The sequence below is a fragment of the Oryctolagus cuniculus genome, chromosome 15 (assembly GCF_051225735.1).
Source record: "Oryctolagus cuniculus isolate XC-2025 breed Fujian yellow rabbit chromosome 15, ASM5122573v1, whole genome shotgun sequence".
Lineage (NCBI taxonomy): Eukaryota > Metazoa > Chordata > Mammalia > Lagomorpha > Leporidae > Oryctolagus > Oryctolagus cuniculus.
The window spans coordinates 43428011-43453089 of NC_142881.1; the positions used below are offsets into that span (position 1 = coordinate 43428011).

The following is a 25079-nucleotide window of genomic DNA, read 5'->3' on the forward strand; positions in this document are numbered from 1 at the left end:
TTCACAAAACATAGTTGAAATCTTTTGATCTTGGTAAGAGAAATCCAGAAATGTAAACTAACTTTTTCACAAACTAGGATAAGATCCTCAATCTTTTGACTTTCCTCAGTGCTTTTGATTATTTCATGTGGATTCAGGTGGAGTTCTGCTTCATATTTTACATATAGCTGTGACATAATCATGATTTTCAAGTGTTTATTATTAAGGATATATTCATCCTTTTATGTCTACATTTTAACTTCTTCTGAAATTAAGCTTTTCTTTTTTTTGAACTTTACTTTGAAGAATATTTTTGACCAGATAAGATAAATAATATTTATAATAATTTTAAATTAAAATAACTACTTTTCCTCATATCTTTATAAATATTCATCTATTACCATAGTGCTTTAGTCGCTGTGATAAGCCTAACTTCAATAGCACACATTTCAAAGGACAGAGGAGAACAAATACATCATCTTCCTTTCCTGCAATTCAAGTCACTTTTAAGATTTAATTTATTTAAAAGACAGAATGAGAGGGGGGCAGGAAGGGAGAGACAGAACCAGAAAGAGATCTTCCATCTCGTGGTTCACCTCTCAAATAGCCACACGGCTGGGGCTGGGCCAGGCTGCAGCCAGGAGCTTGGAACTCCATCCATGTCTCCCCATAGGTGGCAGAGGCACCTGTACTTGATCCATCTTCTGCTGCTTTCCCAGGTCCATTAGGCAGGAGCTGGATTGAAAGCTGAGTGGACAGGACTCACACCTGCACTCTGATAGAGGATGCCAGCATCACAGGAGGCAGCTTCACCTGCTGCACCACACGCAGGCCTCTCAAATCATTTTTGAAAAGAACTTTTTTTTTTCAGTTTTGTAGAGAAAAAGTTCAATTGCTTTTCTAAGATTTAAAATAAATGAAATAATTAAGAAATGAACTCTATGGCCTACTTATAACAATTCTTGGATTTGCTTCCTCCATACTTACCATTGTGCCTAATTATAACTTCTCTGATGATTGAAGACAAACTTGAGTCTTTACTATGTACCTTGGAGTTCTCCCCATTGCCAACCACATACTTGGCTTCCAGTAAATTCATGCTTATTGAATGAATGCCATCTTCCCATGCCCATATCCATTTAGCACTGGCCAATCTACCTATCCGTTCTCTGAACACACTATACATTTCATATCTCCTTATTAGGAATGCCTTTTCTCTAATGATTCATTTACTAAGTCCTTACTCAACTTTTAAGTCTCAGATTAAATGTCACATTTAAGTGAAGAATTTTGCATAGGCAAGATGTTGCATCATTGTGTATGTTCCCAGTGCCTGGCACCGAGTCAGTTAACTACAAGTGTGCTCAATGAGTGAATCAGAGGTAAGGAAAAGTGGAACCAGTATCCATAGTGAATGAGAGCATACAGATAGTTTCACAGACCTGGATTCATGGCCCTGCTCCTTGGCTTATGACTGTGCTCTTCCTCAGGTTGTTTTGTGTTTTTGGGACTAAGTTTGCGTAGTCATAAGAATGAGGATAATGATAGTACCTGACTCCAAGTGCTCTTGTGAGAATACAATGAGAACATATATGAGGTGTCTTCACAAAGTCCATGAAAAATGCACATGATGAAGAAACCATGCTTGAATTTCAAGATGAACTTGTATTTTAATTCCACTTTTGATAAATTTTTGAAGGACTGTTACATATAAAGTGTTTTGCCTAATATGTGCTAAATAATAGGTGATGTTGAGAAAATTTTTCCTTGAGTTTTCTGGACTGCAATGAACATTGTAATGTGACTGAATCTGGCTGACCTCAATGTAATCACATCACACAGGAATATGTGGTTGGGGATACCTGGAACTGCCATGGCTATTACCATATTTTCTTTACAAATTTAACTGGGTAAAACTCCCAAAAGCCAAGTCTACCTAACTTGAAAATAGTAGTTGACTAGAATTTTTCCTGTACTTGAGTTTTAAGAGACAAAGCACACACACAAAAAAAGAAAAAAAAACTAATAGATCTTAAATATAAAAATTATGCAATTAACTTCTAGGGCATGATGTTAGAATACCCTCAGTCTCAATTTCTATACCTTTGCACAGTGACAAGCAGGCATTGAGGGGACTGACTTCAGCCAACTCAGTAGTGATTTGGTTTGACAGTGTATTTTTAAAAATTCAGAAAGGATGCCAACATGAAAAAAATACTTATGGAATTGTTCAAGTATATGCCAAATTGGAGTGATTAGGGTGATCAATTTCCATGTACTCATCATCTAGCTTCGATAATTAGTGACCTTCTGCCATTCTGTTTCATCCCTACCCTCTCTCTCTTGTTGTTTTGCCAGAGTATTTTAAAGTAAATACCAGATATCATACATTTGATTCATGAATATTTCAGTGTGCATCTCTATCAGATAAAGGCTTCCTTTAAAAATGTAACAACAAGGATTACACAACAAAATTAAAACTATTTCTTCTTAGGACTTACTACCCAGTCTGTGTTCATTTTTCTTTGATCATATCAGTGAAGTCTTTGCATTTTACTGTATTTTTAAAGATTTATTTGTTTAAAAATCCTCAATAAAATTCTGGCCAATAGAATGCAACAACACATCAGAAAGATCATTCACCCAGACCAAGTGGGATTTATCCCTGGTATGCAGGGATGGTTCAATGTTCCCCAAACAATCAATGTGATACACCACATTAACAGACTGCAGAAGAAAAACCATATGATTATCTCAATAGACCCAGAGAAAGCATTTGATAAAATACAACACCCTTTCACGATGAAAACTCTAAGCAAACTGGGTATGGAAGGAACATTCCTCAATACAATCAAAGCAATTTATGAAAAACCCACAGCCAACATCCTATTGAATGGGGAAAAGTTGGATGCATTTCCACTGAGATCTGGTACCAGACAGGGATGCCCACTCTCACCACTGCTATTCAATATATTTCTCGAAGTTTTAGCCAGAGCTATTAGGCAAGAAAAAGAAAGTAAAGGGATACAAATTGGGAAGGAAGAACTCAAACTATCCATCTTTGCAGATGATATGATTCTTTATTTAGGGGACCCAAAGAACTCTACTAAGAGACTATTGGAACTCATAGAAGAGTTTGGCAAAGTAGCAGGATATAAAGTCAATGCACAAAAATCAACAGCCTTTGTATACACAGGCAATGCCATGGCTGAGAAGGAACTGCTAAGATCAATCCCATTCACAATAGCTACAAAAATAATCAAATACCTTGGAATAAACTTAACTAAGGACGTTAAAGATCTCTACGATGAAAATTACAAAAACTTAAAGAAAGAAATAGAAGAGGATACCAAAAAATGGAAAAATCTTCCATGCTCATGGATTGGATGAATCAATATCATCAAAATGTCCATTCTCCCAAAAGCAATTTATACATTCAATGCGATGCCAATCAAAATACTGAAGACATTCTTCTCAGACCTGGAAAAAATGGTGCTGAAATTCACACGGAGACACAGGAGACCTCGAATAGCTAAAGCAATCTTGTACAACAAAAACAAAGCCGGAGGCATCAACCTTGAATGGCCGCCACGGTCAGTGTGCTGTGACCGGCGCACCACACTGATCCGAAAGCAGGAGTAGGTGCTTCTCCTGGTCTCCTATGGGGTGCAGGGCCCAAGCACTTGGGCCATCCTCCACTGCACTCCCTGGCCACAGCAGAGAGCTGGCCTGGAAGAGGGGCAACCGGGACAGAATCCAGCGCCCCAACCAGGACTAGAACCTGGTGTGCTGGTGCCGCAAGGCGGAGGATTAGCCTAGTGAGCCACGGCGCCGGCCTGGAGGCATCACAATACCAGATTTCAGGACATACTACAGGGCAGTTGTTATCAAAACAGCATGGTACTGGTACAGAAACAGATGGATAGACCAATGGAACAGAATAGAAATACCAAAATCAATCCAAACATCTATAGCCAACTTATATTTGATCAAGGATCCAAAACTAATCCCTGGAGTAAGGGCAGTCTATTCAATAAATGGTGCTGGGAAAATTGGATCATGAAGCAAGACCCCTACCTTTCACCTTACACAAAAATTCACTCAACATGGATTAAAAACTTAAATCTATGACCTGACACCATCAAATTATTAGAGAGCATTGGAGAAACCCTGCAAGAAATAGGTACCAGCAAAGACTTCCTAGAAAAGACCCTGGAGGCGCAGGCAGTCAAAGCCAAAATTAACTATTGGGATTGCATCAAGTTGAGACGTCTCTGTACTGCAAAAGAAACAGTCAGACGAGTGAAAAGGCAACTGACAGAATGGGAAAAAATATTTGCAAACTATGCAACAGATAAAGGGTTGATAACCAGAATCTACAAAGAAATCAAGAAACTCTACAACATCAAAACAAATAATCCACTTAAGAGATAGTCCAAGGACCTCAATAACATTTTTTTTTTTTGACAGGTAGAGTGGACAGTGAGAGACAGAGACAGAGAGAAAGGTCTTCCTTTTGCCGTTGGTTCACCATCCAATGGCCACCGCGGCTGGTGCACTGCGGACAGCGCACCACGCTGATCCGAAGCCAGGAGCCAGGTGCTTCTCCTGGTCTCCCATGCGGGTGCAGGGCCCAAGTACTCGGGCCATCCTCCACTGCACTCCTGGGCCACAGCAGAGAGCTGGCCTGGAAGAGGGGCAACCGGGACAGAATCCGGCACCCCGACTGGGACTAGAACCCGGTGTGCTGGCGCCGCAAGGCGGAGGATTAGCCTAGTGAGCAGCGGTGCCGGACGATAGACATTTTTCAAAAGAGGAAATCCAAAGGGCCAACAGACACATGAAAAAATGTTCAAGATTGCTAGCAATCAGGGAAATGCAAATCAAAACCACAATGAGGTTTCACCTCACCCTGGTTAGAATGGCTCACATTCAGAAATCTACCAACAATAGATGGTGGAGAGGATGTGGGGAAAAAGGGACACTATCCCACTGTTGGTGGGAAAGCAAACTGGTTAAGCCACTAGGGAAGTCAGTCTGGAGATTCCTCAGAAACCTGAATATAACCCTACCATACAACCCAGCCATCCCACTCCTTGGAATTTACCCAAAGGAAATTAAATTGGCAAACAAAGAAGTGGTCTGCACCTTAATGTTTATTGCAGCTCAATTCACAATAGCTAAGACCTGGAACCAACCCAAATGCCCATCAACAGTAGACTGGATAAAGAAATTATGGGACATGTACTCTATAGAATACTATACAGCAGTCAAAAACAATGAAATACGGTCATTTGCAACAAGATGGAGGAATCTGGAAAACATTATGCTGAGTGAATTAAGCCAGTCCCAAAGGGACAAATATCATATGTTCTCCCTGATCGGCGACGACTAACTGAGCACCAAAGGGGAAACCTGTTGAAGTGAAATGGACACTATGAGAAACAGTGACTTGATCAGCTCTTGTGCTGACTGTTGATGTACAATGTAATACTTTATCCATTTTAGTATTTTTTCTTTGTTTTGTTCTAGTACTATTGGTTGAACTCTGTAATTAACACACCATTATTCTTAGGTGTTTAAATTTTAACTGTAATGTGATCTCTGTTAAATATAAGAGTGGGAATAAGAGAGTGGGGAAATGTACATTTTGGGACATGCTCAACGGACTTGCCTCAAATGGTGGACTTAGAATCGTGCCAGGGGATTCCAATACAATCCCATCAAGGTGGCATATACCAATGCCATCTCACTAGTCAAAGTGTTCAGTTTCAGTTCACAGTTGATCACACTAATAGGTCTAAGAGTCAAAGGGTTCACACAAACAAGACTAGTGTCTGCTAATACTAACTGATAGAATCAAAAAGGGAGAGAACAATCCAACATGGGAAGCGGGATACACAGCAGACTCATAGAATGGCAGATGTCCTAAACAGCACTCTGGCCTCAGAATCAGCCCTTATGGCATTTGGATATGACTGAAGAGCCCATGAGAGTATTTTAGGCACGGAAAGCCAAGACACTCTGGAAAAAAAAAAAAAAAAACCTAAATGGAAGATCTCTGCGAGTGAGATCCCAGTGGAAAGAACGGGGCCATCAAAGAAGGAGGTACCTTTCTCTGAAGGGAGGAGAGAACTTCCACTTTGACTATGACCCTGTTGGAATAAGATTAAAATCGGCAAACTCAACAGGCTTCCATAGCCTTGGCAACTCAGAGCCTAGGGAGATTACTGAGGCCATAAACAAGAGTGTCAAATTGTTAAGTCAACATCAGGAGTCACTGTGTATTTACTTCACATGTGGGATCTGTCCTTAATGTGTTGTCCAATGTGAAGTAATGCTATAACTAGTACTGAAACAGTATTTTACACTTTGTGTTTCTGTGTGGGTGCAAACTGATGAAATCTTTACTTAATATATACTAAATCAATCTTCTGTATATAAAGAGAATTGAAAATGAATCTTGATGTGAATGGAATGGGAGAGGGAGCGGGATATGGGAGGGGTGCGAGTGGGAGGGAAATTATGTGGGGGGGAAGCCATTGTATTCCATAAACTGTACTTTGGAAATTTATATTTACTAAATAAAAAAAAGATTTATTTATTTATTTGAAAGGCAGAGTTACAGATAGGCAGAGCAGAGACAGAGAGAGACTGAAGCCAAGGGCCAGGAGCTTCTTTGGAGTGTACCATGTGAGTTCAGGGGCCGAAGGACTTGGGCCATCTTCCACTGCTTTCCAAGGCCATAGCAGAGAGTTGGATCAGAAGTGGAGCAGCTGGGACTCAAACTGGCGCCCATTTGGGATGCCAGCACTGCCGCCCCCGGCTTTACCCACTATGCCACAGAGCCGGCCCCTGTTTACTGGTGTTTTAATTGAACCAGAATCCAAAAATGGTCTTCAGACTGTATTTGTTGGGTATGTGTCTTAAGTCTCTTAATTTGTAGCCATTACTTTCCTTGGTTTCTGTGTCATTTACCTCTTGAAGATTTTTAAGGTTTTAACATGAATTTGTGGATCTTTTTGAAAAATTTGCACTGGCTTATCCTATCATATGAGCATCATTTGGCTGAAGTTGAACACAGGCTGTGGCTTTTAGAATTTTCAAGTGCTTGGAGATCTCCAAATGCCATACTAGTCTCTATTGTACCAGTGACCATAACTCGGTTTTGTTCCTGCTCATTCCTACTGAGCTATGGAGTGTTTGCCTCTGACCTTTGTAGACTATTAGGCATCCTGAAAGATGATCTTAAAGTCCGAAAACATCCTTAAGCATTAAGTAAATGTTTATTTTGGATGCATTATATTACTTAGATAGGAATTTAAGTGAAAATGATTAAACTTTTTAAGCAAAGAATCGAATCAACAATAGACCTTAAAAAAAAAAAAAACCTCCTAAATGATCATAAATTGGTGTTTCTCTTTCCTTAAGCATTCCGGCTAATCTGCTTTACTGACTTCCATTCTGTAAATTCCCTTTTCACCTGTATGGAGGTTTGATCCTACAAGGTCATTGGAAAAAGTGTTGTGAGACTCAGACTTGAGTCCTTGTCCTCTATGACAAATGGTTTATCATTTTGCTTCTCTGACTCATCTATTGGAGGTAAAACAGCTTATCCCTCAGTGTTGTGAAGTTCAAAGCCAGTAACAGATGTAAAATTAGTTTATAAACTGGCCGGCGCCGCTGCTCACTAGGCTAATCCTCCGCCTTGTGGCGCCGGCACACCAGGTTCTAGTCCTAGTTGGGGCGCCGGATTCTGTCCCGGTTGCCCCTCTTCCAGGCCAGCTCTCTGCTGTGGCCCAGGAGTGCAGTGGAGGATGGCCCAGGTCCTTGGCCCTGCACCCACATGGGAGATAAGGAGAAGCACCTGGCTCCTGGCTTCGGATCAGCATGATATGCCGGCTGCAGTGCGCTGGCTGCAGCGGCCATTGGAGGGTGAACCAACGGCAAAAAGGAAGACCTTTCTCTCTGTCTCTCTCTCTCTCACTGTCCACTCTGCCTGTCAAAAAAAATTAGTTTATAAACTGCACAGCTCTACACTTGAACAAAGTATTGCTTTGCATGAGGATATACAGAATTAGCCTCTGTGCATTTATTCCAGGGTTCCATCTCCCTGTAATGCCTTTAAGAATCGATGGCTAGTCGTCTGTACTCTCCAAACATGCTATGTCTATTTCTTCATAATATTTGTCACACTGTAATAAAGCCATTTGTTCACATCTCTTTCCTGTGAGAGCCTGTCAGTAAACCACAGGTTATTCCTTGCTTGGCAGACAGGTGACCCTCAGTAAATTTCTAGTGAATTGGATTCGATTCACTTGGATAATTATAATTATGTCATCTGGTAACTCACCGGTCTTGGCTCTTGTGAAAAGCACATGATGATGAACAAGAAGATGAAATATTAATGAAAACAGAGTCCTATAGTATTATTTAAGCAAGTTCCAAGAATTTTTAGTACTGTATTTGTGATTCATATTCATTGAAAATAAAATAATTTAAATGTGGAATGTCTATTATTTAATGTATTTTTTCTTGCTGGAAAATATGGAAACTTCCAGTCTCTCTGTTTTGGCCCTAGTTCTCTTGTTTTCTTGATGACTTAGGGATTCTTGCTCTTTTATAGCTGGTTTGCCATCCATCCAGTCAGCATGAACAACAGCAACCATCTTGTAAATGGCGACAATATGGGCTATGCATCTTACCTTTTTGAGCAAGAGAAGAACAGAGGAGATCTACCTGGGCAGGTGAGATTTTGTGTTCTTGAAAGAATCATGTTGGTCCATTGAGTGCCATCATTCAGGCAGTATTGAGAATAGCTGAATAAATTCAATAGAATAGAGTAACATCATGGACCTCATGTACATATATGCTTGGAGAGAAAGAATACATTGTCCTGCTTAATAGGAGAAAGAAAATTTAAAGTGATAAACCATTTTCTTTTTGTGGCATATGCTATATATAATGATGATTTCATGAAGTTATAATTAGTTGGATAAAGAAGGGCAAATTCAAGGTTTCTGTAATATGTAAAAGTTTCTGATCAAGTTGGAAGCTTGATTAAATGCGCCAAATTTTACTTTTATTTTTAGAGCTATGAAGCTATTATGCATCTTCTTATTGGTATAAAAACCTTGAATGAGGACAGGTGATGAGTTATTTTCACTGGTCCAAAACATTCTTTGATGAAATTCCTCTCAAGGACTCTGTTCTATTTCTCTGTAATTAGGTCTAAGGCAGAGACAGTCTTAATCTGTCAGACTTGTTTTTGTAACTCTAAAACTCAGTGAGTGATGAGGTAAGACAAGAGAGGCCAGGAAACCAGTCCATATAGTCTAGAAGATTCTCAATTTTGGATAAATTAGTAAAGGAAAGTAGCTAAGTGGAGAGAGACCCTGTTCTACTTGACTCCAGCGTTGATGCTCGCGGTGCAAAAGAATACCTGATGGGATGGAGTCCCAAGTGCTTGCCTAGAATGTTCCATCATAAAGGTGTTAACTCCTTTAGCATTCAGTCTGCCCGTTAGCTCCTTTGTTGACAATACTCCCTTGATTTCCTCACTGTAGTCTGTATGACAGGGAAAAGAAAAGAAGTTCTCATTTATGGTCACTGGATGCTAGACACTTTGTGGTAAATTATCTTTTTAGTATCAAAAAAAGAAAACTTATCTCCAATTCTTAATAATTTGTTTCCCTAAGAAAATTTAAGACATTTAAGGTGAAGGCCAGCTTGGTTGCTGCTGTTCGTCTGCACCACTCTAATCAGGTTCAAGAGTTAGAGACAAGATATACATAGGGCAGGTCCAGATGGCAGGTAGTATATTTAGGATTAGTTTTGCAACCGGAAAATCTGCATTAGCTCTTCTCTTTTCAAGCCAATAGGATGTTTATTTTTAAAAGCCAAATGGATCTCTGAGCTCCAGATAAATCACCAGAGATTAGATTGATGGGTCAGCACTTTATAATTTGTTGTTACATAGTGTGCTTCCTGTCAAAATATTTCTGTTTGATGCATACATTTGAAACTCTCCTCCTTAAAGCAACTTTGTTGATAACTGGATTATTTTCCATAATAATATATACAGTGACTGCAAGGAGAACCTTTCAGAAATAAAATAAGTTCTCAGAATAGTCTTTTTTTATTGTCTGCAAATGATTTTTGAATAGTTTGCCGGAGCAGATTGAATATTTGCATTTTTAATGGAAGTCATTGCAGGAAGTAAGAGAATCAAAGGCACTTGCATGTTTCTTTTGACAGGGACCATTTGTAGCAGCTTTTGCTTCATCAAACCTAGGAGACGTGTCCTCCAACATTGTTGGCCCACATTGCATCAACACCGGAGAGTCTTGTGATAACGCCAATAGTAGTTGTCCTATTGGTGGGGTAGGTAACTATGGTATATGAAATCTTTGGTTTTGCAACTCATATATGCATCCTATTTGACTAATCACATATGCAAATATGTTGTCTTCAAGTATGCATTGTTTTCTTTACTCCTAGCATCTGCTTTCTCAAATGTACCTGACCAAACTCACTAATTTTTTTTGTGTGTGTAAAGTAATGCTTTTCCATAAGACATGTAATTGATTTTTTTTGGCGTGCTGAGATAATTGAGTGAATGTCAGAGTTTAAGTCTCCTTCTTCAAGCTCAGTCTGAAACATTTTGCTTGGCATATCTAAATGCTTAGATTTGTGCCAAAAACTGCCTGCCTGAGGCATTTCTCACTGATTATAAAGTTTGTAGGTTTTTTTTACAAATATAAAATCAAAATTCTTTTTCCTTTTAAAATTACAAAGAAATCTTGCTGTAAAAATTCCAACAAGGTAGAAGGACAACGAGAGGTGAAAATTGAAAGCCTGTCTTCATCCTCTTTCCTCTCCCCTTCCCAGAGGGGACTGTTCTTAAGATTTTTCCTATGGATTTGTGCATATATTGTAAACAAAATTTGGTGACTTATTTATGGATTTTTATAAGCCTAGTACTTGAAATTTTTTGCCTAATGTATCTTAGCAATGCTTTTATTCCTATATCCAGATCCGTGGGTCAATTTTTTAGAAACAATAAGTATGAGTATACGATCATTTATTAACTGTTTTCACCCAGCGTTCATTTGGATTTGTTTTCAAGTTGACATGAGCAGCAGGTGCTAGTTTCTGGTTGTAAGAGCACTACAAACCATACCAACACCGGAGTTAAGGGATAGAGTTTACTGATGGGGAAATTCCTACTGGCTGCGAGGGAAGGGGTGAAGAAGAGAGAGAGGAGTGGAGGGAGAGAAACAGATCAGAGACAGAGAGAGATCAAGAGAGCACATACGTGGGAAGCAGGTCCTGTTTTACCTTTGTCGGGGGCGGGAAGGCAGAGAAGTGGGAGCAGCAAACCAAATTAGGGTAGGGGTAGAGCTGACACTAGTGGTTGGGCCATCTGGTCACCTGGATTCTAGCAATGGCAGTGGGGACTAGAGACTAGGATGGTGTCTGTGATATAAATTGTGCCACAGACAAGACTAACCCATTTTACTAACATACCCCCCCTTTTTTATGAAGCAAGTGTTATATGGGATTACATCAGCCCCAAAAGTCCAGGAGTAGTGGAGGGATGATGATCTGTCTTTAGAGCTACTTCCTGCAGACATGGAGTGACGAGTTACTTTCTGCTGGCATGGGGCGATGTCTCAAGTCACAATCTCTGGGTGGGGAACAGAGTATATCCCTGTAGCAGCATTTGGTTGACCGCCTGATGAGTGAAGGCTTTGGTTTTTTTTTTTTTTTCCATTATCACCTCATGTAAACACTTAGACAGACAGGATAGTATAAAAGCCAGAGTGAAAATAGCTGCCAAAGGTCTTAAGAGTGACGTTAACCAAGTAATGAGAGGATTTCATAGAGGAGAGGAAATCAGGGGCGTCTCTGGCTAGTGAGGACTGTTTGATGGACGTGGTTTTACCTGGACCGATTGGTTAACATAATAACAACAGAGTTAAGGTCAGTCTGTTCTGTAGTACCACACCAGTTGCTGAGGTGATATGGTTTTGGAGATGTCAGATGGCATCAGTTGAGGTCTTGATGGACCTAGTGACCTCCTCTTGTAACTGTTGGAATTGTTTTGAAGACAAGATAACGTTGTAGCCCAAAGCTGTTCCTGAGATCACTACTGAGGAGAGAGAGGCTAGGAAGCTGACCCCAACCAAAATGGGGAGAAAGGCCACTGTCTTGTGGGTAGAGGGGTTTGTCTGTAGAAAAATTCTGAACAATCATACAACATTAAGTTGGAGAGAGGACCATCAATACACATGGGTTGGGAGTAAAACCATTAATTTAAGAAAGAAGCTATGATTCCAAAGGAATGAGGCCCCAAGTGGGCTAGACAGGGTATAGAACAAAGGACAGAGTTATTATTGGAGGTCCTAAGAAAGGTGTTGTCTAGGCTGGCTCCGCGGCTCACTAGGCTAATCCTCTGCCTTGCGGCGCCAGCACACCGGGTTCTAGTCCCAGTAGGGGTGCCGGATTCTGTCCCGGTTGCCCCTCTTCCAGGCCAGCTCTCTGCTGTGGCCAGGGAGTGCAGTGGAGGATGGCCCAAGTACCTGGGCCCTGTACCCCATGGGAGACCAGGAGAAGTACCTGGCTCCTGCCATCTGATCAGCATGGTGCGCCGGCCATTGGAGGGTGAACCAATGGCAAAAGGAAGACCTTTCTCTCTGTCTCTCTCTCACTGTCCATTCTGCCACTCTGCCTGTCAAAAAAAAAAAAAAAAAAAGTGTTGTTTAAACCACCAATAAGTTTTCTGATTGAGAGGCAAATAAATTGATAGAAGGGGACTGATAATAATCAGGTGAGCTTTAAGTCCTTGCCAGTTATGAGGCCCAGAGCTATCTATCTCTCTGCATGGGTGCATCATAAGGGAGGTGTGAACCTCCTTGGGGAAGGCACCTTGTTGACTTCCATTACATGGCTGGCCTGGGAGGAGAGCTGGCCAGGTAAAGGCAGGTGGCGTTTCTAACAGGAAATTTACAGTTCTGCCTGCCATGTTGCTGACCCTACTTGGCCGTCCCTCAGCAACGCTGGTTACTTTGGAAGTTGGGCTGAGTGAAGGGCTTTTTAGCTTAGAGCCAGCAAGATCTGTGGCTCTGACCTGGGCATCCTTTGACTCCAGGGCAGGTCCATTTTCAGTGACCCAACTCTTGGCTGGCAGAGCTGCCAGGGCTCTTCATAAGCTGCCTTCTGCTAAAGCCCTGGCTTTCCACATTGAAAGCCACTGCAGTGGACTGACTGTTGGGTCTCCTTGAAGGAGGATCACTGTGCAAAGCAGCCATTAATTGGCCTGCCACCTAGCTTTACATTGCTTCTAATGCCTAGCCTTCTCTTCCTTCTGGTTTTTTAAAGCAGACCAGAGGAAACCATTAAGAGGATGCAAATCAAGGGGATGCTCAAGTCCCATCTCTAATCTTTGGTGGCCTAAGCTAGGAGTCTATAGTCACAAGCATGTTCTGATAGTTTGTTTTTTTTTCTGTGAGGTAGACAGTGCCCAAGAGGAAGGCTATGTTCTCACTTTACTGCACCATTTTACTAACATTGGGTCTTATTCCTTCTGTTTACAGGACATTTCACCTGTGATACTACTTTTTTAATATAATATTTCCAGCCTGGTCAGTCCCACCCAGTGAGCAATATAGTTTCAATAATTTGTTTTTCATATTATATATTGTTACTGTTATTATAAACTTTTCTTTATTGCTCTTTATTTGTAAATTTTCACACATTTTATTAATTTGCAGTGAATTTTAAGATCATGTGTGAGCTTCCAAAATTTGTAGGTCAATGGTTAAATAAATGGTTTTACTTATTTGCAATAGAATATTATGCATAAATTTAATGTCATGTTGAAATATTGAATAGTGTGAGAGAAGGACTCATACTGCTCAATGCTGAGTAAGCAAATCAGAATTTAATTTTCCATATTTATTATGAATGCTGTTTTGAAAGTAAATATAGTCAAAAGACAAAATGAAACAATCTAGACTGTTACTGTCTTTTTCTTTCTGGCACTATTTTGGATGGCTTTTATTCTGCTATTGTTCATGAATTTTTCTATTTTTTTCTATGGTGGGTTTATTTTACTTTTATAATCAGAAAAATGAAACAAAAATATCACCCTCGCCACAGCCCCATGAACCAGAATTCTAAGTTTGTTCCTTCCACATGTCTTCTTGGCTTCCCTTGTGTTTGCAGGATGGCCGGCAGTGTAAGACAGACTTTGTGCCTTCCCCTCAAATACAGAGGGAGAGAGAGAAAACCACTCATCCAGCCATGGAATAAATATTCTTCTCTGCAGCCTGATTGGGGCAGCTTATGTCACTTGCCCATCCCTGGTCTAAACAATTGCTAGAGGCAATGGTAGTGTTCCTTAGCATAAGCTGAAGTTCCTGAAGCAGTCCCTGGCTACGTCTGGGGAGTTGCTGGGATTGCTTAGATTGATCTGGGCCTGGGAATGGGGTCAGCTCCTTCTGAGTCATACTGGCTACCAGGGAGAGATGTCTCTCTGAAAATCAGGATTTTCTTAGGAAAGAGAAACAGGGAGATGGGCAGACATTGCCACACCTTCTGCTTTGATGTGGATTCTTTAGGAAGGATTTTTTTTTTAAATTAGAAAATAGTTTGAATCTTTTGAAAAATGACATTTGTGAAAAAAAAAAAAACTTTAACAATATTGAAAAATTCAGAGAATAAAATTTTAACCTAAAGCAACAACCTTCAGCACACTGTGCTCACTACTGTTAGAGTTTTATGAGTGATCTTCTAGAGAGTTTTTGTTTCCATTATGTAGATAACACGTACAGTTCTACACCAATAGGATCACACTGAAAACTGTGCTGTGACCTGCTACCTTATTTCCAATAACCATGCTGTGTAACACTGTTTTAAATAACTGATTTTCCATCTAAAGTACTGCAGTGTCGTTAACCTGTCCTCTGTGGATGTATTTGCTTCCCCTCCCTCCTTTCTTTCGCAAGTCCTCTCCCTTCTTTTCTTCCTTTATAGAGGCATGCTAAGATCCCTATCCTTGTCATACGTATTTCCACATGTGTGAGTCTCAGCTTAGGACACATTCTTAAAGGGCCATTTGCTGTCAAAGATAAAGCATGATTAACATGTGCTGCACTTTTCCCCAAGTGTACTCCCTCAATGACCTTGCCACCCACAGTATATGAATGACAGTTTCTCCAGACCTTCACCCAAACCAAGATCGTTATAATCTTTGCCAACACAATTTGAATATTCATTTTATTGTTCATGAGATTGAACATATTTTAATGTCAAATGGCCTTTTGCATTTTGTTTGGTAATTGCTTGTTTGATACTATTCCGGTGCATCCATTAGGATTCTTTTTTTTTATGCAAATAAGAGAAACTCCAACTTAATATGGATGAATCAAAAGGTATTCATAAGGTTATTTTTTTGAGTTTTTAAAGCTCTGAATATGTTAAAGTCTTAGTTTTGTTATAATCAGTGCGATCTTCCTATTCCCTTTCTTATCATTTGTCTTTCAACCTAACTTGTGTCCCCCACCCCGACAAGGGACATTTGAAATGTTTAAACTGTCAAATTTACTAAGCCTATTGTTTATTATTTTCAGTAGGATCTTCCATACTTACAGACTATAAAATACATTCACTCGAATTTTCTTCTAGCATATTTATTCCACCTGTAATACTTAATCATTTAGTTAACATTTTTCACAGGTCAGAAGTAGGGTACAGAGCCAGATTTATTTATTATTTTTCTCCAGGGGGCCAGCTAGTTGCTCCAATATCATTTTGATTATGTTTCAACTTAAAACAGTCATGAGCAGGAGTCCTAGGTAAGAGCAAATCAGTAGAAAGATGCGTGAATGGGAAGGACTGGCTTCCAGTTTTGTCTCTGATACTGACTGTATAATGTCTCACAAATCTTTGAACCAACTTGAGCTTCAACTTCCTAACTTAAAAAAGATTCTGAAATAAATACTTGCTTCAGACATTCACTATTTTCATTTCATATATGATTTTGTATCTCTTTGTCTTACATTGAGAAAATATCTGAAAAGAAATGCTATACTGTGGCTTCAAAAACTATTTGTTTATATTCAGTTGTAATTTTCCATTGCTTAAAATAATCCCTTATTTTCCTAAAAATGCATCTTCTCTCATTTTGTTACAGCCTAATATGTGCATAGCAACGGGACCTGGCCAGGATATGTTTGATAGCACACAAATTATAGGACAAATCATATATCAGAGAGCAAAGGTATGGCACACACCGAACTCCTTTCATCTTCACTTTGAATTTTTTAAATTTTGAAATGCACAGTTGGAGATAGATCGATCGATCGATCAATCGATCGATCTGTCTTCTGATGGTTCACTCCCCAAATGGCTGCAATGGCTAGGGGGCTGGGCCAGGCCAAAACCAGGAACCAGGAGCTTCTTCCTAGTCTCCCACATGGTTTCAGGGACTCAAGAATTTGGGCCATCTTTTGCTGTTTCCCCAGGCACATTAGCAGGGAGATGGATGGGAAGTGGAGCAGCCAGGTCATGAACTGGCACCTTTATGGGTTGCCTGCATTGCAGGTAGTAGCTTAACCCACTGCGCCACAATGGCAGCCCCTAGAATTGTTCTCAAAGTCCGCTGACACCATGCACTAGGAAGCCCATAATTGTCAGAAGACAGCAACAGCTTGGGTTGCAGCAGGGAGTCTGGGAGGTGTCTGCTTTGATGGTCACCTTCTCAAGCCACACAGGAGTCTCTCACTGCCTGGGTGTGACTTCTAATAGGAAGTGCTTTTAAAACCAAGCTATCTGGAAATCTTTCCATGATAGGAGGCTTAGAAAGCCAGGGGGCTTGCTTCAGATAGCAGCAGGGTAGATTCTAAGGTTTCTAAAGAACATGGCGTCAGATAGGTTGGACTGATCTAAAGTCCTGGAACTCTCTGGGCCTTTTCTGCAAAAAAGTCACCTGTTCACTTCTAGATTTTTCCTTTGGTGTTAAGGTGAAACTGAGTGAACTAAGTCCATGCTCGTGCACCCTGGGTTCCACCAGTCTCTACTCTTCTCCAATGTGATAAAAATATCCACTAGTTCTTTCCCTCAGAAAAAACAACTTTCTGATGAAGGGAGAATCTGATCTGTGGTGAGATTACAGCAACTAATTCTACTCTCTTCCATCTCTCAAATTTTATCTTCCACTTCTCACATTTTGTATCAGCTTCTGAGGGAAAAGCGAAAAGATGATCTCAGACTGAGATGTCCCTGACAGAGACAGTGAAATCCCTTTATATTTTAGCTTACTCATACCTTTGTTGTGTGGGGGGTGTGTGTGTGTGCTTAATAATTTATTCCAAGGGTTCCAAGTTGTTTCAGGAGCAATTAAGGAAGAACAAAAGCACCTTGAAAAACACAGCAGCCAGCCTAATTGCTGTAGTTTCTTTTTAATTACTGTGATATCAAGAGTGGGTTATTCTAAATTAAGAGATTCTATTTAAGGTGTGTGTCCATGACATGCTTTAGTGTCAGAAATTTTATTTCTATTCTGGGCCTGGGAGCCAGAGAGATTTGTCCCACATTCTGCATTCACAGCAAGGCACAACTGTCCCTCATAATTGGAGAGGCCGGTCACAGCTGGTGTTGCCAACGACTTGCCTGGACAGCCACACTTGGCTGTGGAGACAGGGATGAGGGGGTTGTTAGATGAGGGGTTAGATGTTACTGGTCCGGTTGGTGGACTCTGGGATTCAGAGAAGGAGAAGTCTAGTAAGAATGCGACCTGAGGGACACTCTTTTGCCCTAGTGGCTAAGGTGCCAGTTAGGATATTCATGGGCTGGTGCTGTGGTATTGAAGGTTAAGTCTCTACCTGCGGTGCCGCCATCCCATATGGGTGCCAGTCTTTGGCTGCACCACTTCTGATCCAGTTCTCTACTAATGTGCCTGGGAAAGCAGTGGAGGATAGCCCAAGTATGCAGCTCCTGGCTCCTGGCTCCTGGCTTCAGCCTGACCCAGTCCCGACCATTGTGGCTGATTGAACCAGCAGATGGAAGATACTTCTCTCTCCCCCCACCCTTTTTCCTTCTCTGTGTTTCTCCCTTCAAAATAAATAAATGAATCTTAAGAAGAAGATATTGATGCCTCACATCAGAAGGTTTGGGTTTAAGTCCAGCTTTAGCTCCTTGACTCCAGCTCTCTGTTAAGGTGTACCCCAGGAGGCAGCAGGTGATGGGTTCCTGTCACCTTCGTGGGACACCTGGGTTGAGTTTCTGGCACCTGTATTTGGCCCCACCCAGGTACAGCTGATGTGGGCATTTGGGAAGTGAGTCAGCAGATAGGGGTTCTCTCTGCCTCTCAAAAAGACAACCCAAATACATAAAGAATAATAACTGAAAATACACCCTCATTCTTATAAAGAAAGTAATTTGCCTCACCTACTCCTAATCTTAGATGTTCTTGGCTGTCTTTCAGTTGGGGTTGGGGCTTTCTGTGCCACAGCCTTTATATTTGTGGGGAGGAGACGCAGGTGCACAATCTCTGAGACTTTAAATCATAGGGAGCTGTTGGGGTTGGTCAGGAGATCCACAGCAGTAGTGACTACTTCTTTGCTGTGAGATGCTTTTTCAAGTTGCTACTTAATCAGGTTACAGCTTTTCTGCCTGAGAAAGTAAACCTGTGTGGCTTTTTCAGGATCTGTATACCTCTGCCTCCCAGGAGGTGAAGGGACCAGTGGCCTCGGCCCACCAGTGGGTCAATATGACAGATGTGACTGTCTGGCTCAATTCCACACATGCAGTAAGTATCACTGAGTCACCCTGATTAGGCCACAAGGGTAAGGCTCTGGGTTGACCTCATTTACTCACAGCTTAAATTCTATTTCTTTCTTGTTTTGGAAAATTTTCCTTAGGTAAAAACCTGTAAACCGGCACTGGGCTACAGTTTTGCAGCTGGCACAATTGACGGAGTTGGAGGCCTCAATTTTACACAGGGTGAGATGAAATCCCCCGAGACCTATGCTGTTGGGTTCTGAAGCTTCAGGGTCTGTTTAATGAGATTTCACTGTAGCCTATACATTTATTATTTTTATTTTTAAGCCCAGGCATCTGCAGTGTTTCCAGGTTTGTATGTACAAGCCCAATAACCTGAGATGGCTTCCATTAATTTGGATATAACCAGAGACAAATGCTCTTTCATTTCAGGGTGTTTCAATGGAAGTCAAATCAAATGTATTATTTTATTAATTCTTAAAATGATTTTTTTCCTTGAAAGGCAATACTTATACATCTTTCTGGGGTACAGTGTGAAGTCTCAGTTCATTTATACTTTGTGTCAGGGTAATTAGGTCATTTATCATCATAAACATCTACCACTTCTCTGACAAGGACATTCAAAACCCTCTCTTTGGCCGGTGCCGCGGCTCAATAGGCTAATCCTCCGCCTTGCGGCGCCGGCACATCGGGTTCTAGTCCCAGTCAGGGCGCCAGATTCTGTCTCGGTTGCTCCTCTTCCAGGCCAGCTCTCTGCTGTGGCCAGGGAGTGCAGTGGAGGATGGCCCAAGAACTTGGGTCCTGTACCCCATGGGAGACCAGGATAAGTACCTGGCACCTGCCATCGGATCAGCGCAGTGCGCTGGCCACAGCACGCTGGCTGCGGCGGCCATTGGAGGGTGAACCAACGGCAAAGGAAGACCTTTCTCTCTGTCTGTCTCTCTCACTGTCCACTCTGCCTGTCAAAAACAAACAAACAACAAACAACAAAAGACAACAACAAAAAAAACCCTCTCTTCTAGTCACTTTGAATTTTGGAACAGTATTGGTGACTGTAGTCATGCTTCCGTGTGATAGCATGCCAGAACTTATCCCTCCTGTCTGGCTGTGACCTTGTACCCATTAACAAATCTCCCACATGGCTTTCTCTCCCCACTGCTCCTCAGCCTCTGGTAGCCACTACTCTCAACATCTACGAACTCAGCCTCTTTAGATTCCACCTCTGGGTGAAATCAGGTGGCACTTGTCTTTCTCTGCCTGGCCTGTGTCACTTCACATTATAGTATCCAGGTCCATCCAGGTTGCCGCAGATGACAAGATTTTACCCATTTTTGTGACTGCATAGGGTTCCATTGTACTTAACTGCCATATTTTCACCTACTTATGTGTTGGTGGACACTCAGATTGATACCATATGTTGACTTTTGTGAATAGTGTTGGTATAAATATGCCAGGCAAGATTAATAATTGTAAACTGGGCTAGGGCTGTGCAAGAATTAATGGGAGGGGAGATAATTATTGTTCAATAAACAGGAACCTTCAACTCTATGACTTGGCTCTTCCATTTGGTTACTTAGTGTGTCTCAGATTCCTTTAATGGACTTGGGATTTGCTCAGGACTGTGGCTTTTGGGAACCTAAATCCTGTGGATCAGGTCTTCTTCCCATGGGTATTTTCACACATTTATGACTATTTTGCTATTACACCTTTATCCTGATTATCATTGTAATACTATGTATTATAGAGAAAGTAGAAAACATTCAAGAGTATCTCCTACAGGAAACATTTTGACTTAATTATCTTTTATTTATGTGTATTTTGTCCTCACTTTTTTGTTTTTATTTTTTATTAAATTTAAGAGCATTCATTTGAGAGAGTCATAGACAGAGAGAAAAAGAGACAGAGAGAGAGGTTTTCCATCTACTGGTTCACTCATCAAATGGCTACAACAAATACAGCTTGGCCAATGTGGAGCCAGGAGCTTATTCCAGGTCTCCTCCGTGGATGCAGAAGCCCAAGCACTTGGGCCATCTTCCACTACTTTCCCAGGCCGTTAGCAGGGAGCTGGATCACAAGTGGAGCAGCCAGGACTTGAACCAGCACCCATAGGGAAAGCCAGTGTCACAGGCAGAAGCTTAACCTACTATGACACAGCACCAACCCCTATTTTTATGTGTATTTTGAAACTATTAGTTAAAGATTAATGAATACAATTGCAATTTGATATATTCAGTGTCATATTTCCTGTTAATCTGTCATCCAGTCTGGTTTAATGTTCTGTAATAATATGTTTATTTTTAAACAACTTTATTGAGTTACAATTAATGTACCATATGATCCACTCAGAGTGTCCAATTCACAGGTATACACAGTCATCACCATAATCAGTTTTAGAACATGCTTATCACTTGCAAAGAAATTCTTTATACTTTAAGTGTCTGTTGGCCATTTGAATTTCCTCTCTTAAAAATCCCTATTCAGGGCTAGCACCGCAGCTCAATAGGCTAATCCTCCACCTGCGGTGCTGGCACACCGGGTTCTAGTCCCGGTCAGGGCACCGGAGTCTGTCTTGGTTGCTCCTCTTTCAGTCCAGCTCTCAGCTGTGGCCCGGGAGTGCATTGGAGGATGGCCCAAGTCCTTGGGCCCTGCACCCGCATGGGAGACCAGGAGAAGCACTTGGCTCCTGGCTTCAGATCAGCGCAGTGCACTGGCTGCAGTGTGCCAGCCGCAGCGGCCATTGGGGGGTGAACCAACAGAAAAAAGGAAGACCTTTCTCTCTGTCTCTCTCTCACTGTCCACTCTGCCTGTCAAAAAAAAAAAATCCCTATTCAAGTCTTTGTCCATTTCTTAGCTGGACTGTTTTGTTAATATTGAATTTTATAATCTCTTTATAGATTCTGGATATTAACCCTTTATCAGTTGTGTAGTTTGCAAATATTTTCTCCTATTCTGTTGGTTTCCTCTTAACTTTGCTGAGTGTTTATTTTGCAGTGCAGAAGCTTCTCATCTTGAAGTTATTCCATTTGTCAATTTTGGTTTTGATTGCCTGTTCTTCTGGGGTCTTTTCCAAGAAGTCTTTGCTTATGCCAATATCTTGCAGAGTGTCTCCAATGTTCTTGAGTAATTTGATGGTTTCTGGTAGCTATTGTACTCCTTCACTCCCCCATATTCCCTAGATTTAAGCAACCACTAATCCTTCTGTATCTGTATTTTCTTATTCTAAATATTTCATATAAATGTAATTATGATATGTGACATTTTTTGTTGGCTTCCAATTAACATGCTTTCCAAGTTCTTCTGTGCTGTAGCATGTAGCAGTACCTCATTCCTTTTTATGGCTGAGTGATATTTCACAAATCAAAGTGATATTCCATAAAGCAAAATACCAGATTTTGCTTATATGTTTCTCTGTTGATAGTCATTTGAATCACTGCATTTTTTGAGCTATTACAAATATGTTACTATAAATAATCACATACAGATTTTTGTGTGAGCATATATTTTCATTTTTTCCTATTTGGTGTATACCTAGGAGTGGAACTCCTGCATCATACAGTAATTATGTTGTTTAGTTGTGTAAGGAACTACCAGACTATTTATAAAATGGCTGTATCCTTTTACATTCTCACTAGCAGCTTATAGGGTTCTGATTTTTTTCATAACTTTTATGATACTTGTTATCTTACTTGTTATTTCTAGTCACAGTGATGAGTGTAGTGTGCCATGCACAATATTACTAATTTAATCTCTTTACTTTTTGTGGAGTTTAAATTTAGATTATCTAGTTCTTCTTCTTCTTTTTTTAAAAGATTTATTTATTTATTTGAAAGTCAGAGTTACAGAGAGAGAGGGGAGACAGAGAGAGAGAGAGAGAGAGAGAGAGAGAGAGAGAGAGAGAGAGTGTCTTCCATCCTCTGGTTCACTGCCCAATTGGCTGCAATGGCCAGAGCAGTGCCGATCCAAAGCCAGGAGCCAAGAGTCTCTTCCAGGTCTCCCATGTGGGTGCAGGAGCCCATGGACTTGGGCCATCTTCCACTGCTTTCCCAGGCCACAGCAGAGAGCTGGATTGGAAGTGGAGCAGCTGGATCTCAAACTGGCGCCCAAATGGCATGCCGGTGCTTCAGGCCAGGGTGTTAACCCGCTGCACCACAGCACCAGCCCCACCTAATTCTTGAATCACCTTTGGTATTTTGTGTTTTTCTGAACATTTGTCTATTTTATCTATGCTTTCTAACTTGTTGGTATACAATTACTCATATTATTTATGTATAATGTTATGAAATTACTCATACTATCATGCATATGTATGTGAATTTTTTTCTTTAAAAGTCAGTAGTAATGTCTTCTCATATTTATGTTTCTAATTATTTAAGTCTTCTCTTTCTCTTTCCCTTTCTCTGTCTAGCTGAAGCTTTGTCGATTTTGTTGACTTCTTTTCAAGGAACCCGATTTTGGTTTCATTTCCTTAACTATTTTTTTGATTCTCTATTTAATTGTGTCTCTAATCTTTATTATTTCTTTCCTTTTGCTTGATTGTGGTTTAATTTGCTCCTCCTCCTCTTTTTCAGTCTTGTATAAGTTAGAGTATTGATATGAAATTTTTTTCTCCATGTGGACATTTATAATTATAAATTTGCCACTGAGTCCAGCTGTCACTTCATGTAATGAATTTTGATGTGTTGTATCTTTTCCCTTATCATAAAATATTTTCATATTTTATTTTGATTTCTTCTTTCATCATTAGTTTTTTGGGGGTCATGTTGCCCAATTTTCACATATTTGCGAATTTCTCCATTTTTCTCCTGTTATTTACTTCTAGTTTCATTCTCTTGTTGTTGGGCAAAATACCTTGTATTATTTCTACCCTGTAAAACTTGCTGAGTCATGCTTTATGAGCAGCACACTGCCTATTTGGGTAATGTTCTACGTGACCTTGAGAAGAATGTGTATTTTGTTGTTGGGTTTGGGAGGGGAGTGCCCCAAAGGCTTTCTGTTAGGTGTTCCTAGTGTTCAGGTTTTCTATTTTTCTCTTGCTCTTCTGTATTTTTGTGCTAGTCATTACTGACAATGAGTTATTGAAATTTCCATTATTATTGTTGAATTGTTTATTCTTCTCTTCATTTCTGTCAGTTTTAGTTCTTGTACTTGGTGCTCCTTCATTAGTACATGGATGTTGTAATTGTTCTGTTTTCATGATGGATTGTGGATTCTCAATTCATAGGTTTGTTAGGTGGCAAAACTGTTTCTCAGATTTTGCATTTTAGGCTAGTTTTTTGTTTTATTGCTTGTGGTGTATGTGTGTAGATTAATTAATAGAGATTCAGGGAAGGTTCTTTCAGGTACTAAGAACCAAAAACCTGGTACTGTGAGTTGAAGGTGTCATTTATAGTTTTCAAAAAAGGCAAAAAGTGATTTAGTTTACAAATCTACAGTTATTCATATCAGTTTGGTTTCACTTGCAATATGTATGAGCAAGAGCAACAAAAATAAAGATTTAAGGATTTGAAAAAGTATATTCTGTTATTTTCTTAAGCACTCTGAGGATTAATAAAATAATGGCTATCTTTGGGAAATTCTGCCTCTTCTATTTTTCTGTTATTGCTTGAAATCATTAAGCAACACCTTAATACAATCTTTGAAACTCCTGAAAGGGTTGTTGTACAATATTTATCTGAATATTGATCTTTTTCTCCAGGGGGGTGGTTCAAGGAATCCCACTAATTATAGAATTTCCTAATAGGGATGAAAGAAGGGGATCCCTTTTGGGACACCATTCGAGACCAGCTCCTGGGCAAGCCATCTGAAGAAATCAAAGAATGTCAAAAACCAAAGCCAATCCTTCTTCATACTGGGGAGGTAATATATTTTGATGACCATAGTTAAATTATTATATTTTTATTTTTTACTTGTGAACTGTTCAATATTGAATGGTAAATTTAATAGTAAAATATGAATGCTATGAGTCTAACTCTAAAGAATAAGAGTATGATTGTTAAAATACTAATTTACCTAATTACATGTATAATAAGCAAATGAAAAAACAGCAGCAAAAGAAGAATATAATTAACATTGCCTTAATCAGCATTCCTTTATGTGGGCTCCAGGAGGGAGGTCCATACCAAATTCTATATAGAGGGAAAAAAATCTCAGGTTATATAAAGAGAAATGTGTTCATGTCTCAGGTTCCTCATAAATCAGGAAACATTTTAAACTGAAGAGACTTTTCTTTTACCATGCCTTTGAACATACATTTTCCACATTCTGAATGCCAAAGGATCATTCCAGTATTCATAAAAATCAGACTATTAAGGAAG

The 25079-nt window shown here is 40.2% G+C and overlaps 1 protein-coding gene across 2 annotated transcripts in view; it reads left to right on the forward strand.

Annotated features, from left to right (window-relative positions):
• Positions 1-25079, forward strand: part of ASAH2 (N-acylsphingosine amidohydrolase 2) — a 74857-nt gene that overhangs the window by 29422 nt on the left and 20356 nt on the right. For both annotated transcript variants that reach the window (XM_089314856.1, XM_089314855.1), the window contains exons 9-14: positions 8606-8726; positions 10237-10362; positions 16178-16264; positions 18689-18793; positions 18906-18987; positions 24506-24621. In XM_089314856.1, coding sequence (XP_089170982.1) covers positions 8606-8726; positions 10237-10362; positions 16178-16264; positions 18689-18793; positions 18906-18987; positions 24506-24621 — 637 coding nt within the window. The remainder of the gene's footprint in view (positions 1-8605; positions 8727-10236; positions 10363-16177; positions 16265-18688; positions 18794-18905; positions 18988-24505; positions 24622-25079) is intronic.